The following is an 18,046-nucleotide window of genomic DNA, read 5'->3' as shown; positions in this document are numbered from 1 at the left end:
CCATTGCTTCCATTTCAAGTGGCATGGACTTCCCAAAAGCTGATGATAAAGGAAATAGCAGTAGTGAAGATAAAGAAGGATGATGATTGGGGAGGAAGGAGCGGTGATGATGAACAGAGTGGGGAGTAGTGATCTGATAAACGAATTTTAGGGTTCATAATTTAAAATAAGCGTTGCATGACTGAAAATAACAATTAAAGACGGAGGATGGGCGAGACTTGCTGGTTGCCACCTACCTTACCTTACTGACCATCATCGCCATCACTGTCAGAATCACGGCTAGTCAAAACACTACAACAAATTGATCACATTGCACGAGATAGGCTGGAGAGGACAGAGAGGAAGAGAATTTGGTGAAGGTAATTTAATCATTTACCATCTAATGCCACCACGAAACCTTAGTCCTTCTTTAATTTTCAAGTTCCTCTCTACAATTAAATTTATGGTCGAGTATTTTAGGGCAATATTTTCTTTAAAAAAATCATATAATTTAAAATTTAACAGATAAAATGCTTTTTCCAGAACATCATGTTATTTAAGAATCATAACAAATAACAATAAAACTTATCTTAAATTTAAAACTAAATATATAAAATCCACATCTAGTTAAATAATAATAACAAAAATATAATGCATATCACGAAAAAAAAAAACACAAATTTCATAATCCTACACCCCAAACATCATACATACCTTATAGGAAGTATTGCCATCAACGTTCCAATATCATCATTTGAAAGGGGAAAAAAAAAAAAGGGAAAGAAGCAGTAGCAGCTTGAACTAACTATGATACTACTTTGACCTGAGAGTCAAAGTATTAAGATCAGGACCCCATAAATCAGGAAGCAACTGGATTGAGCAGAAGATTATTGTGTTCTTGTCTCTGACTCTGATTCTACTGAAAGCTCGAGCCTGGTGTATACATCGCAAGGTCAGACCACTCGTTACCGCTATTCCAATAGCTCGATTCACCATTCTGCAAACCCAGAAACCTCTCTGAATCACCATTACTCTGCATCTCCGAACCCGGGTCCACAACCCGTCCAACAGTGCTCGCATTCGTCCCAAATTCACCCGATTCCATCATTTTCAAACCCGACCCATTTGGATCCAGACCCTCCAAAACACTCCCCAAATGCCCAGTTGATGATGATGCCAGAAGCGAACTGAAATTTTGACTTGTCAAGTCGGTATAAACAGGGGTCGGGTCTGCGCTGCCAGGGACCGACGGAGAGGAATGTGAGGATGGTGTTGCGGATAATCGTTTAGCGCTACTAGATGATCGTTTTGTGTTCTTCCGGCTCCCGCCACCGACGGGTATGTTGCGGAGAGTGCCTCCTTTGGTCCAGTACCTTCTACAACTCTTGCAGAAATGGCGTGGCTGCGAGAGATTGTAATTGTTGTAGTAGCAGAACTTGGTGTTCATGGAATCACAACGTGGGCACTTGAGCTGTTCTTGTTCAGGGAATCCATGGCTTTTCTTGGATTGAAATGCCATTGGATCTTGCATAGCAATTGTTGTGTTTGTGATAATTACTCGGTGAAAAAAGGAAGACGGTTTTGATAGGTGTGAAGAACAAGGCTCAGAGTTTAAACCTTTCAGAGGACAATTTAGAAGCTTCAAAATAAATTGTTGGGGATGTTGTGATCTAGAAGGACTTCAATTATTATTACAACTGTGTGTGTTTGTGAAGAATAAACTGAATGAGAAGGGAAGATGGTTTGATTGGTCTGTGGAACAAGATTCAAAGTTCACTTCAAACCTCTGAAGGGAAATTTAGAAGCTTCAAAACTGGATTGGGTGACACAATATGATTTGATTTTCGTCCCAGGACAAAGGAAGACACACACACACACACACACACACACACACACACACACACACACTAGCTTTTGATGAAGCTATGAAGAGGCACAAAAAGGTGGGATGATTTTCAGACCTTCAAATTTAAATGAACTTCCAGATTGAAGCAGAACAGAGAATCAATATCACGTAAAAGCAGCAAAGCAATAAAGGAATAGGGTAATTCAAAAGTTTCAAAGAAGATTGGCTGGCATATTATGATCTAAAAGGACTTGACTTGCAAACACTTTTCTGTGTCAATGGACAGAACTGAAGGAACAGGGCAAAGGAATTTGGTTAGTTTAGAAAACTAAGATCAGAGTTCAAACCTTTCAAGGATATGTATTTCAAAACTCCAAAGTACGAGTTGGCATGTTAGATCAGAATTGAGCTCCAGGACAAAAAGTTTTGATGAAACTGTGAAAGAGGACAAAAAGTTGGGATAGTTTTCAGACCCTTTATTAAATGAGATTTTGACAGAACATATCAGTGCCACACACAATAAAAGCATCAAAATTTCATGATAAATAAGCCAAAAGACATAGGAAGATACATGCAGAGAGAGTTGAGTTGATAGGGATATATTGTGTGGAAGGAGAAAAGTGAAGATGATACCAGAGTTTGAGATGTGAATTATTCCGAAAATGGTGAGGCAGAGGCAGATGAACCATCGACCACTAAATGCGTGAGAGTAACGACCAACCCTCCCTTTTGCTTGCTTGCTTGCTTGTTTGTTTTATTTTTTTTTTTTTGGGGGGGGGGGGGGAGGTGGGGGGGTAATTGCAATTGGGTTCAGCAGTTGAGCTGGGCTGGGCTATCTATCTCACCCTTTCCATAAATTCTTATATTCAGTAAATCAGAAAAAATGAAAATTAAATTTAAAATAAAGTAATTATTTACATATATATTAATTTTAAATAATTATTTATATTTTTCAAACTATATTTTAAATTTAAATTATTATAAAAGTGTTTTAATTTAACATAGTAATGAATTTAAAATATTATTGTGAAATTAAAAATATTATATTGTGACTTTTAGAAATATAAATATTATTTTTGAAATAGTTTATTTTCACAGTTTTTATAAAATTTATTAATTTTAAAACATTAAATTATACTCCTCCATTCTTGAAGCACGTTTTAAAAGATTAATTTATTTTTATTTATAAATTACGGTATAATTTTTTAGATAATTTTTAAAAAATATTTTTAAAATTATCCTTTATAAAAAATAATATAATATTATTTTTAAAATTTATTATATAAAAATATATTAAAATTTTATATATGTTTATTTTTTATATTATTTTTATATTGATATTGGTTAAGTTGATAAAAATAATCTATAAAGAGAATTATACTAATCATGTTTAAAAATAAAAAACTGGCAACCATAATTGATGTAGTGAATAATGATTACTTATGACCGACATTGATAGAAGCTTGACTTGAGCAGAGCTGTGCGTGACGACAGCTTGCCCTGGGAGTGGAAGGCATCATGAGGTTTCACTAGCGAATCGAAACCGTTAAATATTCCAGATGACGGATTCGGAACTTTCACGTGTCAAAATCGTATCGATCTGTGTCACATCGTTGCGTTCACTTGCGGTCACCCATTGCATGTGTACACGTGGCCGAACCCTATGATTGACATAAGCACTTGGAAGTAGAAAGTGCCTGACAGCTAAATGAGCCAAAATTTTATGACACTGCAACAATGGGATCCATTTCAGGAATAAATATATTTGGATCCATTCCCACATGCTATTTAAAAATTAGTCATTCTTATTTTATAAGTTATTTTTAAAGGTGATTTAATATTTTAAAATATAAAAAATTTTAAGAAAAATAAGATATTATTAATAAAAATATTATTCAAGAATTGTTGGGGGTATTTAATATTAAACAAATACTAAAAGATTTAGAAATATCAACACAGGATTAAAGAACTAATTTAAAAATAATTTTAAATAAAAAATATTATAATATCTCCACATTTTTTTAATTATGAAGTATCAATTTTTTAATTAATAAATAATTATTTATATTTAATAAAAAATTATTCATTAATTAACAAGTTCAAAAATTTAAAAGAGTTTACTTTGATTTTGGGAAGAGATAAATATAAATCATGTTTCAACAAATAATCATTTGATAATTAACAAGTATCAATTTATATTTAATAAAAATTATTTATTAATTGATAAGTTCATAAATTTAAAAAAGTTTGTTGTGGGAAGGAATAAGTTTAGATTATATTCAAATAAGTAATTATTTGTTAATTAACAAATATTTATTCGTATTTAATAAAAAGTCATTCGCTAATTAATAAGTTAAAAAAAGTAAGAATATTATATTTTTTATCTAAAATTATTTTTAAATTAGTCCCATAGACTTGCAGTGATATTTCAAATTTTTTTTTATCCTTGTTTAATATTAAATATCCTAAATGATTCTTGAATGATATTTTCCTTTATTAATTATAATTATTTTAATATTACCCTTCATTATTTCACTTTTGAATAAAGTCCCTTCCCCCACTCCCTTATTGACGAAGGGTGTTTTTGAAAATTTACAAAAAATATTAAGATTCTAAGTTTTATTTAACAAATTTCATTAGTATGTATAATTTTACTAAAAAAAATGTCTTCTACATTGGAATGAGAGTATTTTGTATGAACAAATAAATAATTAATAACTTTTTGAGAGAATGATAATTAAGTCTCAGAATATTAAATTAATGATAGTTAAGTCCTTACCAAATTTTTTTAAAAAAATAGGTTAAAAGTATGATCCAGATAATTGCAAATTTAAGAGTTTCAATTATAAATAAGTATTTAATATCAAATGTAACTATTAGATTATAATATATATTTTTGTTTTGTAACTAATTTAATTGATATTTACAACTAATTTTTTTTTAAAAAAATTATCGAGAACATAATTGATATTAATTTAACCTTTTGGGGACTTAAATATCATTCTCCCTATTTTTTAATATAATTTTACCATTTTACAATTTTATATGAGTAAAGCAAAAAGTTAGCAATAAGAAGATGTGTTTTTAAAAATGATACATTTAATAAAATAAAATTAATTTTTTTAAAAAATATCAATAATTTAACTGCATCTCAATAATTTCAATGAATTAGTAGTTAAAAATGACCTAAACATAAAACTGAAATGAATTTTTGTTAGGTTGAATCTGGCAAATTCTCAACCGTTAGAATTGGAATTATGTATTAAAGCAAGAATAAGTAACAGTTTACCGTCGTTCAGTACATGCCAATTGTTAAATTTTAATGCATTGAATTATGGATTTAGATGCTGCATCCACTCATTTAATGAATATATCAATTTGACAAAAGAAAGAAAAAATTATAATAATTAAATTTTATCAATACTTAACAATTATTAAAATATACCTTCTTTCATAAATTCAAAATAATTTCCATGATGAAAACATTCTATGATGTCTTCTCAAAAGATTTGACATTTAATATTTTTTTAAATATTATATAACATAATCTCTTACACTTTTGTTTGACTCGTTGAATTCAAATCCTTAAATTGTGGTTTAATTGCAACTATGTGTTGGTTTACTTGGAAATCTCACAATTTTATGATTTTTGAAGCTATTCCTCTGGAACTTGGTAGAGTTATTGGATAAGCAACTTGTTTTCCAGCAGAATCTTGGTGTGTAAATGGTTGGGATCTTTCTCACTTTCTTTTAAGAATAATAATGTAACGCTAATAGCTTTGCAGAGTTGTAGTCCAATAACATATTAGTTCTTCCGGAGCTTGCGGGTTTGATCGTCTTCATCTTTGTAGAGTTATTAGTGTATGCCTTTCTAATTACCCAAAAAAAAAAAAAAACAAAGAATGACCGTGTAAATGTTAATGCATGCTGCGATAACCAGTGGTTATGGTTTTTTTTTTTAATTTGTTTTCGAGAGATGATAATGTGTGTATTGATAATGGACAAAATCTTTTAAAAATAAATATCAATAAATCTCATTAAATATATTTAATTTTATTTTTTAAAATAAAAATATAAACTTTTAAAAATACTTATCATTTAATATATTAAAAATAGAAGGGATAGAAATTAATTATAGAGAGAGAAGAAGTAATATTGAAATAAACCTATTTAATAAAACTTTAATTTTTTTAAAATATCTTATATTTTGGGATATCAAATTTTTTTCAAAAATATTTTATAATTTTAGATAGATAAAGTATTTTGTTTTGTCCCAAAAAAAAACTAAATTTATATTCAAATAACAGATGATCTTCTTCGGCCAAAGAGAATGTAGATTCTCGGAATGTAATATTTTTATGTTATTAGAAGAATTAATGTTTGACGTTTACACATAAAGAATTAATGTTTGACGTTTACACATACTTCCACCTCACCCTTGTGATCTAGCCCTGGTGGTCTAATAGGATACATTACGTTTAAAAAATATATTATTTTATTTATTAAATACATAAGTTTAAAAACTATATTCAAATTATAACTTAAAGCTAATAGGACTAACACAGCTGACTCTTTTAACTTACATGTGGGCTCATTCAACTGGTGAAGTAAATAAATCAGGTACGTTTGATTTTACTAAAAAGAAGAACATTGATAGGAAAAATCTCTAGTCCACTCGAACGGCTCTTAAGTCTTAACCAAAGTCTCAGTTCATTGACCTCGAAGAACCTGAGTTATGGAATATGGATAGGTGCGTTTGAAATTATTGGTGAGTTGTCGGCATCAAATCAGAGTTGATTCAGGATGGTGACGTGGCTGTGGTGAGTGGGTCCCGCTAATTAATTGCACGGCTTTGACGTGGATGAGTGGGATGATGAAAGTCAAAATGGGCCCACCTATTCAGTGCTAGCGGCTGACTATCTTTGACATGCGTACTGTTACATTATTACACGTGATCCTAACTAAACCATGTCAGCCTGCCTGTTTGGAGGATGACAACTAAATCTCAAAGAGATGAAAGTTCATTTTTGCTTATGGGGAGGAGCACGTAATAGCCTAAAGTATTTATCATAATAATATTACCCTTTAAATAATTAAAATGAAGCAATTTTATCCCAAACGTAAAATCTCCCTAAATGCTATTAGTCAAACTTGGTTGAAAACACATGACGATGGCTTTGGCTAAATGCTATGAAGAAGAAATATGGCCGTTTCCTCACTTCATCGTCATACACTCTTGCCCTGTGAGTGCTAGGGATTCGAAGTAAGAGGATGAGGATTTTGAAATCAAGATTACATGGCGATGGAGAGGATGGGATCGAGGCGATGAGGAAGAAGATATAATGTTTGATCTAAAGACGGCGTTGAATAAGATGAGGGATGCAATTTTGACAAAGGAGGACGGTGAGGAGGATGAGGCTGATGAAAAAGAACACGAGGAGCCTCCTGCTGCTTCTGCTCCGTCTTTTGTGATTGCGACGGCGACGGCAGCGGATGTGAGGCCATAGAATGTTAGTGACGAGGAGAGCTCCGTGCAAGGCTTTGCTTGCCGGTGAAAGTGCAGAGTGTTTGAAGATTGAGGAGAATAAACTTAATCACTCACCGTCGAGGGCTAACAACGCTAGCAGAGCGAAGTTGCCGCCGAAATTGAGAGCCTCTCCTGAGTCCCAGTAATCAAGACCCCATCGTTGGAATTGAGAGCCATCCGGCGACCATTCTAAACACAACACTGAAGGTTATATCTCCAAACAATTTCTCTACATCTCACACGAACAAGGTACTGATTCCAAATTCTAATCACCATTATTGTTTAAATCTACCCAACGATTGTAGGTATCTTTCATGTCTGACGACTTCACCTCGAACCCTCTCACATGTTTAGGCATCTCCAAGCGATTAGGACCTTAGGGGATGACAAGTGGCTATCTTTGACGATGAAGCATTCCATGACAATCTCCTGACTGCTCACAATCACAAGCCATGCACTGCTGGCTTTTAATAGTGGCTTTCTGGGCATAGTTCTGTTTTTTGTAGCTTCTTGTTACAGAGAAATAGCATAGAGTAGAAAGAGTAAGAATGTAAAGATGACAATAATGGTTGATTGGAATATCATAGGGATTATCAAGTGCAGATCCACTTTGAGTCTAGTGCTATTTTAGTCGTGGCTCTTCACTGAGAACGGATTAGAAGACTCGACAAATTCAAAAGTTGAAGAATTAGGTTGCCAAGTGTTTCAAAAAGTGGGCCCCATCAACTTTGGCTAACTACGTTTATGAGGATTTAAGGCGGAGGGCAAAATTGTTTCATTTTAATTAATTAAAGAGTAACATTATTATGATAAATATTTTAAACTATTAAATGCTCCTTTCAAATACATTAAAAGCAAAAACGTACATTAATTCTTTATTCAAATTCCAAATAATTTTAGAATATCAAATAAGTCCTTGCTCCTTAAGTGACATTTTATTATTATTCTAACATTTACATGGATATGCAACTTTGTATGTTAATTTTACAATTTTATTGTGATAAATTTATAATTTATTTTTTTAATTTTAATAAAGAACACAATTTGCAAGTCTAGTTCACAATTTTGAAACTTTGAACTGTTGAATTTGATACTTGTTTTTTAAATTTTAAGAGAAAACATAGATGTTAATGTTTAAATTTGAAAAGTAATAAATTTATTATACTAATAGCTTTAAAAACTTACAAATTTGGCTCCCCATTTTACAATGTTTGACCAATAAATTTATAATTTATTTTTAAAATTTTAAAAGGGAACACAGATTTTAATTTCTGAAGTTGAAAAGTAACAAAACAGCGTTAAAGATTTAAAAGTTTAGCTCCTAATTTTACAAGTTTGAATAAATAAATTTTCAACTTATTTTTTAAATTTTAAAAGAAAACATAGATGTTAATATTTAAAATTAAAAAAAGCATCGAAGTCATTATTTAACTATAGAAGTTTGCAAGTTCAATTTTCAAGTTTGCTTTGAGCTGACGAATTTCCAATTTATTTTTTAAATTTTAATCATATATTTAACTTAACAGTATGGTAATCAATTTCTTTTGAAGTTAGATTTGTGTTAAAAAAAAACATGGGACATTGTTAATAGTTTGAAATTTGTTAACTTAAATTAATTAATCTACTTGAAACTTGATTGTTATTCTCCCTCATTTACTTTCAAGCAACCTTATTTAACTATCCAGTAAAATTTGATTCTTGAGACGTCAAGAATCATTTTTGCCCTCAAATTTTTTGCCTAGAACCTAATGGCATCGCGAATTGAATTTTAAGTCATTTTCATCCTAAAACAAATGAAAAAAAGAAATAATTTTAAAATTATCAATTAATTTTAACCAATATTATTTTTTGTATAAATTAGTTCAAAAGTAGCTTATAAATAAAAAAGACGAGCATAATACATATGCTCAAACAAGTATTTGCAAAATGTTTCAACTTCCTAGAAATCGGATCTTCAATTTCCTTTCTTTAGAACAGTTGCGAGCTCCAAATTGACATTAATGGTTGAAAGAACTCAACTGTTCATAGCAACTGTATGACAAGCGTCGAAACAATTATCCAAAGATCGTAGTAGTAATCAAACCAGCGGAAATCAACCTAAATTTGATTCCTTTAATAATCATCATTCTTTTATTAGAATGCTAATTTTAAGCCTATGAAGCAGTACATCCTTCAAATCCCACTAACGAGGAGATACCTTGACTATCACACCCAAAAACAAAACCAATAGAAAGGTCTACCATGGAACCGGGGGAAAAAAGACGCAAAAGGAGGGTCAACCTTGAATTTAAGTCAGCTTCCAGAGACAAACAATCTAGTTAATCTCGCAACCTAAAATCATTGCTTCCTCTGTCCAATTACACACAATTAACAGGTAAAAAAAAGGGGGAACAGGTTTTCAGACACCGTCAATTTAGATTCCAAGAAAAAGAATCAATGAAAAAATCATGCGTTGCTAGTTTTAAACTGCTAGATCCCACCAAAGATAATTGAGCAAAAGGGGGAAAAAAGCTACATTTTATCTTAATCCTAGTGGCAGATATTGAACATCCTTTAGTATCTGTTGTAGGAGAGCTACAATCACATTTTTTTCCCTTCACTTGCAAGCAAGCCAAACACAATTCTGAAACATTGACTGAACCTTCCCTTTTAGAAGAAGATACAGCTAACTGAAAAGAATATTAGGGTTGGAAGGAGAGGAATTATAACAAAAAAAGAAAAACAGAGAGAGAGAGAGAGAGAGAGAGAGAGAGATGCTGCCCATCCAGAAACAAAGTCAGGTCCGCCTACCCGGGAATTCGGTACCGGCCACTTCTGGATTCTTCCCTAAAAGCTGTCTGCTAATAACTTTGAAGGGCGCTTGTAGTGAGAGTTAATGTAGCCTCCAACTCAATGGGTGTTAGGAAGAAAAAAATGCCTTCTTCTCCACAGCAACCCAAAAACTGGTTAATTAAGCAAATGCACGTCCTCTTCAATCCTCACCTTTATGCATAGTACATGTACAAACTATTTGCAGCAGCACAGGCAATTGAATTTTCGGTCGGATGCCATGCTAAGTGCAGCAACTTTGTAGTGAAATCAAAGGAGTTCCCATTTGCATCGACACCCGGACTATCAGCTCCTGATAAGATTATGAAATATTAGAAATCAGCATGTGCGCGCGCGTGCGCACAAATAAATGGCCAATATAATTATATAAAATACCTCGTCTTACAACTCGAGTTAAACTACTTCCCAGTGATCTAGCTGGCCTTGCAGGGGTCTGAACTTGTCGCCTGAGGCAACCAAGAAAAGTAATTTATATGATAAGACGCTTCAAAAAGTATACTTGGTGACAGAGCTTACAGTAACACTACCTCATTGGGTTTTTACTGGCTTCCAAGGTTGCAGCCTCAGTACTTCCTGGGATGCAGCCAAACACACGAAATAGGTTGCTGATGCCACAAAGAACACGTAACTTGTAAGATTAAAATCAAACAATTTCAATGACCATAGAACCCCAGAAGGCGTAAGCAAACACAGACCTGTAAGAACCAGTCGCTACGCGCAACCCATCGCCACTCAGACAACACTCAAACTTGTCAAAAATTGAATCATTTTCATATAAATCACAAAGCTGGCACATTGAAATGAAAGCATAGATATTATAACTCAATAAAGCAGCAAAATTCAAGGCTCCATATAACTCAATAGACAGGAACCCAACCTTAGGTCTTAGATATTCATGAACCTGGAAAGTTGCAACCGGGCCAGAATCCATATTAATGTCCCACAACTACAGCCAAGTAACAATGACAAATGAGAAACCTCCAGAGTAAGATATTCTCATGCAATCCTCAACAATAGATCACTAATTATTACATCTTTAACTGAAAGGTAAATTCATCTGACATAGAACAGAAAAGCAAAATGTATAGAAACAAAGTGACAAAGGGAATATGTTGGCATGTTCCGCCAAACAAACAACTGTAAATGCATATTAGCTTGTTAAAAAATCTATCGGACAGCATTTAAAATTGTCAAAAGTTTTAACAGAAGAGTAGATTCTGATATTTCAAACCTTTAGAGTCATGTAATCACGACTAAGTATATATCTTCCATCCTTCCCAAATTTTATATCTGAAATTGAAGCAATAATCTCTGTAAAAAACGATCTGGACCCTGGGGCCTCCTGTTCCTCAAATCTGCAACAAACAGTGTTTGCTTGTTAGAGCCGAAAACACAAGAAACTAATGTAAACTTATGGTGCAACAGGCCTTAAAAAAAAAAAAAAAAAGCTTTTCTCAATAAACATTATGTTAAGTGTCCCAAGAAAGGGGAGCAAATAATCTCTCATGTAACTAATCTATAGGGTAGATGCTTGATAAGAACTGTAAACCTGGTTGGGAGGAAGGTGAGACTTATTTGTTAGGAGCAAACAAAGAAAAAAAAAAAAAGAGCTCACAATTTGGCATGAGTATCACACAATGCTGATTGGCGCAGATCAACAAGACGGATCGAACCCTTTGAACTGCTATAGGCCAACATATTACAATGGGTAGGATGAAACTCGGCTGATGTTATAACCTCTGTGTAATCAAACATCCAAGGTCAAGATTCACCGAACACATCAAGTAGAAACAAAACTGAGATAGAAGTGAAGGAAGTTTAAAACTATGGAGTACTAACAAAAGGAAAAGTTGACGCGAGTCTTAAATTAATCCAACCAAAACAAAGAATTGGAAAAAACCTGGTTATGAAGCCTTCTCATGGACATGCTTAAAAAATACAACGGAAGAACAAGTAACCATTTGTGAAGCCCACAAGGACCTCACAACAGAGCAAATAAAAGTCAGTTATGCATTTTTGCCTCGAATCTGAGAATATGGGGTGAATCCTAAGTACTTCTAAGTTTCATCCATTAGTTTGCATCCTTCAATCAATAGTGAATCAACCAATTTCAATATTCATGTTTTATCTTCTAAATCATGATACCTATAACCCACTGAAAACGATGATACTTCACATTTGTTATATCAATGATTTGGTAGAAATACAAGTAAAATGCTGGTAACTAGAAAATCCACAAAAGGTTCGTTCAATATTACAATAGCAATCTAAACTTTTGGATCTGAAAATGACAACTCAGCATATCTGCAATTTCTATTCACAAGATTGCGATACTTTAAGAGAGTTCAAATGGAGAGATAATGAAATTTACAAAATACAGTCAACAAAATCAATAACAAGAAACAACGTTTCATATAAAAGGCCACATGAATTAAGCCCCATTAACTGATAAACCATCATATTAAAAGAAATAAATAATTCAGAGACAGATATCAATGAGAAAATTTACAAATTCAAGAAGATTTACGCTTGTCAATCAACTACAAGAGATAACCACTTTTGCTAGATAATTCAAACAACTACAAACCAAGAAATATGTTTAGCACATATACAATGGAGAAGCCTTACCAGTCAGATCCTCCATGTTTGCAGGCTTTACATCTACAATATTAAAACTTTGGCTGCTAATTTCTAGGTTCCACAGATTTATCCGCAAATCATCAGCAGATATGAAAGTTTCACCATCACTACAAATATGAGAAACACATCATGGCCATGTAGATTAGTATTCACTTAAGTTTCAGAAAAACATGCAAGAAATAAAAGAACAAGAAAGTTAATTCTGAATAGTGTTAACTAGAAGCCACATTTCTGAGCCAATAATTAGTCCATGTTCAGAAAGAAAACACGATGAAAAAAATGAAAGCAAGATTTGAAAATGAACAGCTTATAAACAGAACATGAACTTCGAGGATTTACCAATTCTACCCAGCTAGATAGCTAAACACACAATGTGCTAAAAAATCTAGAATCACCTGTTACTTGATATAGAATTGATATGGTAATCATGAGCATGGGCATATACTCTACGGCATCGTGCTACAAGACTGGTCTCATGGCTGGTTACCTGCATATTGCATAACTGAGGTGTTATTAACGTAAAGCATCAACAAGACACTGTCAAGGTTAAAGTATGAAAAAGAAACTTCAACACAGCAATTTGCCTCCATCTTTTCTATAGTATCATTGCACAGGGAGAAAAGAACATTAAAAAAAAAAAATACAGTAGTGAAAGGAATAATGATGATGATGATAAAGACTTCATTCTTCAGTTTTTACCCCAAGCTTTGGGGGGGGGGGGTTTTCCGCATGAGCATCCTCAAAAATGCCAGTGATCGCACTATCAGTAATATTTAGTAGTTGATTTGAAAAAAAGCATGTACAATTAAAAATAGGATCAGAAGCGTTTGACTATGCAAATCAAAGTGTGATTTCTCTAAATTAAATCATTCCCATTAGGCAAAAATAGGCACTGATGCCATCTGCATTTTTCAATTCACATTCTCAGAAGCCAAATATGCTGTGTTCCAATAGAGCCCTTTATATCCTTCCTTCAACTTTTTAGACACTTGAATGCACATCAACACAATGAAGAGTTTGATGTGGCATATTCACAAGTAAATTTATTAAAGACACGTTGTTTACATTGAACATTCTCTCCTTTAATCAAACCTTGAAATTCATTAGTGATTCATCATGCCTTAACCAAAAATTAAAAGAGAAGGAAAAATGGGATATTGTTATCCTTCATGATTTAGTGCAACTTATACCATAGTACATGTGTAGCTTAGCAATGGTTTTATTATTTTTCTTCAGCTCCTCAAGATGACACCAGCTATCCCTGCAATGGTTTTGCGACCTAACATGTTCAATTAAAAATTACCTAAACCGAAGTAGGAAAAGATAAGATGGGGAAATGTTAGTTATATTCCAAAATGATCAAAACCTTGAGCAGCATAAACAATTCGTTAGCCAACAGGGGAAAAAAGAGTAGCATGACGAATTCAACCAGAAACGCACAACTACACTTCTATTTCAGAAACACCTCCCAGCCAACAGACAAGATGGCTGCAGCTCAGTCTTCACACAGAGTAAGGCCTTGGAAGGTGATTGTTGAGTTTTGTCTATTTCATATTGTCTTTTATTTATTAGTTCAATATAGCCCCAAGAAAAATCATAAGATAGGATCTTATTATCTGAGAAACATAAAAAGAAAATGAATGGCAGAAAGAGGTGCTGAATACAACTACCACAGGTAATCTTAATGATGGGATGCCCCCAGGTGGAAATGAGAAGTCACTGGTCAGATAACAGTATGATTTATCTGGAGATCCTCCATTTGCAAGATATGGCCTAGGGCTACTTGAATCACTTGAACTAGCGATACTGCCAATACAGCCATTTGCCATTGCTTTCGAAGGGTCAACATTCATCTCAGATATTTTCTTGACCTTCTTTTCTTGAACCTGTTCAACACTTCAACTCTCAGATGAAGGCAAAGAGAATAAGCAGTCTCGGAGATATCATCAATCATTTTATCCACATGGAAACCAACACAAATAAAACAACCGCTTAAAGTTTATACAGATTCACAAGAAAATATTCAGCTCTCATGATTCAGAACATTTCAATTACGATGTATTTCACAGCATGCCATTCTTAAATCTACTTTATTTCTTCAAAACATGTGACCATCGCAATGGCTCCAGGCCATTAGTAAATAGTATAAAAAGCGATTGAGGAGATAAAGAAACTACAGCAACAACAAACTGTGCAAATGCACAAGATTATATTCAATTGTACTGATAAAATTTCAATTATAATTTATTTCACTGCATGAGCTTTTTTGAATCTACTTCATTTCATCAAAATATGTTATCATCTCAATGGCTCAAAGGCCTTAGTAAAGTAGGTACCCAAAAAATCAACGAACCATACTTCCATATTAAAACTTGAGATTAAATTGAAAAAGCTCTCCACCTATGCACTTGTGAAATGAAATGCTTACACATGCACATGCCCCAAAAGTCATCCTCTAATTGTAAAGTTTATTGGCTGGCTGAATAACCAAATCATAATTTATAAACGTTGAATCTGAGTGCTAAATTAAAATATCCAAGTATAATTCAAACATATGCAACTCAGAAGCTAAAAAAAATCTTCATAGAAAGATACACTGGTAAAACAAGTGTAAGGATCCTCCAGAGTTATTTATTACAAGGTTCTTGAAGAGTTCAAAGATGAGTGTCACAAAGAATGGAAGCGCATAGTGGCCCAATTCCCCCTTTTTCTCATAACCACTTTTCTAGGATCCATACTCAGAAAAATTAAGCAAAAAAAGATGTCAACCAAACTTTCACAGATGTGCAACCTTGTGCATAATCTATTCAAGGATTAATAAAAGAAAGCACTCAGCAATTCAGTATGCTACAGGCAGGCATTAATTTGTTACCTTCCAATATTTGATGGTTTTATCATTTGTAGATAGAAGAAACAAGGCACCATTAGCTGTTTGGCACCATCTGATTTTGTTTATTTTCTCTTCGATTTCCAAGCTCTTTAGATAATCGAACTGACAAAAGAAAAGTGATCATATTACAAAACATTGACATTTTTTATTAGATAAAATATTAAACCTTAATATTTATGAGCCATAACAAGTTGGCACATCAATAACAAGAAAATTATTATTACCTCAGGTTCATGACTCTGAAACTCAGTTTTGTATCGGAACTCAGGATGCCTACTTATTGTATAATCCATCCTTTCCAAATCCCTTCTTGATCCTCCATGCTGCATGTTACAGCATCCATCCATTTAAATTATAATAATGTAAGCACATAAAGTGGAAACCATCAAAACAAAGTTTGTTACAATAATAATCTGCAGAAGGAACAGCCAAACTTACATCTTTCAAATCAGTCCTCTCAAATAGAACTACTCGACCACCACGATCACCAGTAGCAAGATGATCACCAGACTTGTCAAATTCAATGGCAGAAATGATGTCCACTGAGAAAGAAGAAAATAGGCAAACTATTAACAAATGTTCACATTACCCAGCAAGAAAATCTAAAACATGCTTATCCCCCACTCTGAATTGGAGAACTCCACCATGCTGTTAATGATGTCTAGACATCAAGAGTAAATGCCCTATGATTCACTAGTTTAATCTAAACAAACCCCACATCAGGACAGCAATGCTTTATAGTCCCTTGAGCCACCACTTAATTACAATTTGAATTAGCATGAACATAAAATAATAGAAATCACAATATTGCATCTGCATAATAAGATACTGTAGTGCATCTAGCAGCATGCCAGGTACTCCTTAGCCCTTAGATCATTCAACCTACAAACAGCCCACTCCCACTCTCTCACACATCTAAAGCACCCAATCCATATTCCACTTGATGGTTTAAAAAAGCAGAATGTCGAACTATAAAGGAAAAGGCAAGACCATATCTTGAACAGTAATCAACATATATCACTTGATGATGCTTTCTGAATAACTGCAACACAATCCTACATCACCCAATAGTTAGAATATCAAAGGACTTCCGCCCCGGAATCTAGCAACATCATCATCATGTCCAATCTGGCGTCATTGACCAAAATTTGAAGATTTTGTAGAGTCGCTATAAGGTACAAACAACAATCCGATCCTTACAGTCATTTTTCAACGTCACTCATCACTTTACACATCGTCGAGAAGTCATAGATTACCAACTACAGAAATTTTTAATACATCACAGAGAACTGCTTGCAATACAAGCACCAGCTATAAAAACGGCCAAATACAACCATAAAGTCTAACAGCTCAGCTTCACACCCAATCATTCAACCTAGTAAAATCATTATGCAAGAAAAACTTGCAAACACCACCCGGCTAATAAATAAACAGCTAACGGTCAAAGAATCCATTCCACGCCTGAAACCCAATATTTCCCCCAATCAAATGAGACCCCCAATTACACAATGATTACACAATATTTCCCCCAATCAAATGAGACCCCCAATTACACAATGATTACACAATGGCCGGCGGGCCGAAACAATAGGTAACTAATGAACCTCGATCCAAAATAGATCGAGAGCACAAAACCAAACCCTAATCCCAATATACGCGAAATCCATCAGTTGGATCCGACATGTCACAAACACGAATCCTCAATACAGCATATTAAAATTACCTTCCTGAACTTCCTCCCCGGCCGTACGTTCCCCAAAAACCTGCGAGAATTTCCACTCCAGCGGCTGCGGTGGACCCGCCGGAGCTGCGACGACTTCATCGCCACCGTTCATTTGTCAGGAAATGGAATCAACGACCCCCAAAAAAACACGACTGAATCGGCCAATCTAATCAGCGCATCGAAGATCGCTTTCTGTGCCTACAAGATCATAGCTTCAATGACCCATACGTTCTCATAGCCTTCATTGGATTTCCAGTTGAAAAATTGAAACACTCAAAAAAAAAAAAGACCAAAAATTTGCCCTCGCCTGCAATCTTCCCTATCTGAGATTTTTCTGATCTCTCTCTCTCTAAAAGGAGAAAAATGGCAATTTTGGGATTAATATGTCTAAGCAAACCGTTCTATTTAGCGTCGGAAGAACTCGCACACAGGACATACACACACACTATGACCAACACACTTGTTCTAGTTCTTTAGTCTCAAAAATAGGATTTTTCGTACGTAAATTTATTAATTCCCTATTCCAAGAGAACCTCACCCACCGGTGACACAACGATGTGAAGTGCGAGATTTGATTGGACGATGGTGGTGGTGGTGGTCAGAAAAAACACT

At 33.7% G+C, this 18,046-nt stretch overlaps 2 protein-coding genes across 3 annotated transcripts; both read right to left on the bottom strand.

Annotated features, from left to right (window-relative positions):
• Positions 1-558: 558 nt before the first annotated feature.
• LOC129290559 (dof zinc finger protein DOF3.1-like) lies at positions 559-2,506 on the bottom strand. The gene has a single exon (XM_054927352.1). The coding sequence runs from the start codon at positions 1,508-1,510 to the stop codon at positions 896-898; it is 615 nt and encodes a 204-aa protein (XP_054783327.1). The 5' UTR covers positions 1,511-2,506; the 3' UTR covers positions 559-895.
• A 7,335-nt stretch (positions 2,507-9,841) lies between these two features.
• Positions 9,842-17,915, bottom strand: LOC129290820 (serine/threonine protein phosphatase 2A 55 kDa regulatory subunit B beta isoform). Of its 2 annotated transcripts, none has more exons than XM_054927833.1 (14): positions 17,435-17,915; positions 16,150-16,253; positions 15,936-16,034; positions 15,694-15,813; positions 14,492-14,707; positions 13,217-13,308; positions 12,810-12,928; positions 11,797-11,920; positions 11,413-11,536; positions 11,059-11,127; positions 10,877-10,968; positions 10,709-10,786; positions 10,557-10,627; positions 9,842-10,473 (listed from the first exon to the last, which is right to left on the bottom strand). In XM_054927833.1, the coding sequence occupies exons 1-14, from the start codon at positions 17,544-17,546 to the stop codon at positions 10,337-10,339; spliced, it is 1,557 nt and encodes a 518-aa protein (XP_054783808.1). In that variant the 5' UTR covers positions 17,547-17,915; the 3' UTR covers positions 9,842-10,336. The 2 variants fall into 2 exon arrangements, with proteins under 2 accessions (XP_054783808.1, XP_054783806.1); XM_054927831.1 differs by having other exon boundaries at positions 14,489-14,707; positions 17,435-17,914.
• Positions 17,916-18,046: the final 131 nt, after the last annotated feature.

This window comes from Prosopis cineraria, unplaced genomic scaffold, assembly GCF_029017545.1.
Source record: "Prosopis cineraria cultivar Desert tree isolate PC_DT_omini unplaced genomic scaffold, ASM2901754v1 PC13, whole genome shotgun sequence".
NCBI classification, from domain to species: Eukaryota; Viridiplantae; Streptophyta; class Magnoliopsida; order Fabales; family Fabaceae; genus Prosopis; species Prosopis cineraria.
The sequence above is the reverse complement of the archived record's forward strand: the minus strand, read 5'-3'. Positions and strand labels throughout refer to the sequence as shown.